At 40.0% G+C, this 2500-nt stretch overlaps 1 protein-coding gene across 1 annotated transcript in view; it reads left to right on the forward strand.

The window, feature by feature from the left end:
- LOC135223901 (cuticle protein 19-like) overlaps positions 1-1893 on the forward strand; it is a 3027-nt gene extending 1134 nt beyond the window's left edge. Inside the window, exon 3 of the mRNA XM_064262819.1 lies at positions 1510-1893. Coding sequence (XP_064118889.1) covers positions 1510-1833 — 324 coding nt within the window. The 3' untranslated portion in view covers positions 1834-1893. The remainder of the gene's footprint in view (positions 1-1509) is intronic.
- Positions 1894-2500: the final 607 nt, after the last annotated feature.

Consider the following 2500-nt stretch of genomic DNA (forward strand, 5'->3'; position numbering starts at 1 on the left):
CAAACATTCCACTACGTGCACAGCAGAATGTTGTTTATAATTATAATATTGCATGAATTTTAAGTACTTTAAAAACCTATATACCTTTTGAATGAAAAGAGTGTAAACTGAGAGATACAAACTATCAGCAGGTTTGATATTGGTAAATTATTATTATTATTATTATTATTAATACTATTTTTTGCTCTATCACAGTCCTCCAATTCGATTGGGTGGTATTTATAGTGTGGGGTTCCGGGTTGCAATCCTGCCATCCATTAAAGGTAGTCCATTCACTTTTCTTACTATGTGTTGCCGTTTCTAGGATCACACTCTTCTGCATGAGTCCTGGAGCTACTTCAGCCTCTAGTTTTTCTAGATTCCTTTTCAGGGATCTTGGGATCGTGCCTAGTGCTCCTATGATTATGGGTACGATTTCCACTGGCATATCCCATATCCTTCTTATTTCTATTTTCAGATCTTGATACTTATCCATTTTTTCCCTCTCTTTCTCTTCAACTCTGGTGTCCCATGGTATTGCGACATCAATGAGTGATACTTTCTTCTTGACTTTGTCAATCAACGTCACGTCTGGTCTATTTGCACGTATCACCCTATCTGTCCTGATACCATAGTCCCAGAGGATCTTTGCGTTATCGTTTTCTATCACTCCCTCAGGTTGGTGCTCGTACCACTTATTACTGCAATGTAGCTGATGTTTCTTGCACAGGCTCCAGTGGAGGGCTTTTGCCACTGAATCATGCCTCATTTTGTACTGGTTCTGTGCAAGTGCCGGGCATTCGTTTGCTATGTGGTTTATGGTTTCATTTTTTGTATTGCACTTCCTACATATGGAGAGATGTTATTTCGTCTATCGTTCTTTGAACTATCTGGTTCTTAGGGCCTGATCTTGTGCCGCTGTTAAATCATCCTTCAGTTTCCTTCTTTAGCTCTCCCCTCTGTAGCCATTGCCATGTGTCATCATCGCCTGGCTAGTTCTTAGTCTGTCTCATGTATTGTCCGTGCATTGGTTTGTTGTACCAGTCCTCGTTCTGTCTGTCATCTCCTGTCTCTGTATATTTCTGGGTCTTCGTTTACTTTTATTAGTCCTTCTTCCCATGCACTCTTTAGCCACTCGTCTTCACTGGTTTTCAGATATTGCCCCAGTGGTCTGTTCTCGATGTTGACGCAGTCCTCTATACTTATTATTATTATTATTATTATTATTATTATTAGAGAAGAGACCTTCTCAGAGAGCAGCAGCGTTGAAAATAATGGCTATTTCTACGGCATTCAATTTGTATAGTATTCTCTTTTAGTATTATAAGGGTGACTGTACGACGAATAGAGAAGTTATTATTATTATTATTATATACACAAGATAAACCCTATCCATATGGAACAAGCCTCAGGGCCACTGACATGAAACTGTTATACTTTTTACCCTTCAGTCATATCTCCCAGACTATTTATAACCGTTATCTTTCCCTCTGCAACTCAATTCACAATCGCCACCATCTATTCCTCCAGAAGGGGATGCCTTTCAACTTCGACTACGCAGTCAACGATCACTACAAGGGCCTAGACTACGGCCACAAGTCCAACTCCGACGGTAATCTCGTGACCGGCGAATACCACGTCCTCCTCCCCGACGGTCGCACTCAGATCGTCACCTACACCGCCGACCACTACAAGGGATACCAGGCTGAGGTCAGGTACGAGGGCGAGGCCAAGTACCCTGAACCTGCTCCCTACCATGCCCCAAAGCCCTCCTACCACCCAACTCCGGCTTATGGACACCCAACCCCAGCTTACGGACATCCCACTCCTGCTTATGGTGCTCCCAAGTATTAAGTGACTTCACTTAAAGATGATAGGAATTTATTTATGTTTCTCTAATAAAAGTAAAGCATAGCTGTGATTTTATATGCATATTATAATATCCTTCTGCTTTTAAACTGGCACAATACACTGACCAACATTCTGCTAGTAACTTCAAAAAAAGAAAGAAAAAAAGGTATTACAGCATTCAACACCTACATCTTATCCCTGACCAGATCAAAGGCAGTACTGAAATTAATCTGATCAGGTTTATGAATGCCTTCACAAAAATACATACATACACATACACACACACACACAAACACGCACACACCACCCACACACACACACAATACACACACACCAACACACACACACCACACACAAACACACACACACACACACACACACACATATATATATATAATATATATATATATATATATATATATATATATATATATATAATTTAAGAGCATCATTAACCTCTTACCAAAGACCAAAAGAATGTTTTATACGCATATCACTAAAAGCCTTGAATTATTGTGGGGATTATATGAAGAGGCTATCCTATTAGTCAACAACTTGATCCACTCAACCAACTGTGAATACAAGCAGATAAGAGTATATTTGTGTTTTTATATGATTCCAAGCCAGTCCAGGGTTGTCTTAGTGTATGACCTGTGTGGCTGAAAAGCTA

The sequence above is a fragment of the Macrobrachium nipponense genome, chromosome 10, assembly GCF_015104395.2.
Source record: "Macrobrachium nipponense isolate FS-2020 chromosome 10, ASM1510439v2, whole genome shotgun sequence".
Classification (NCBI taxonomy): Eukaryota; Metazoa; Arthropoda; class Malacostraca; order Decapoda; family Palaemonidae; genus Macrobrachium; species Macrobrachium nipponense.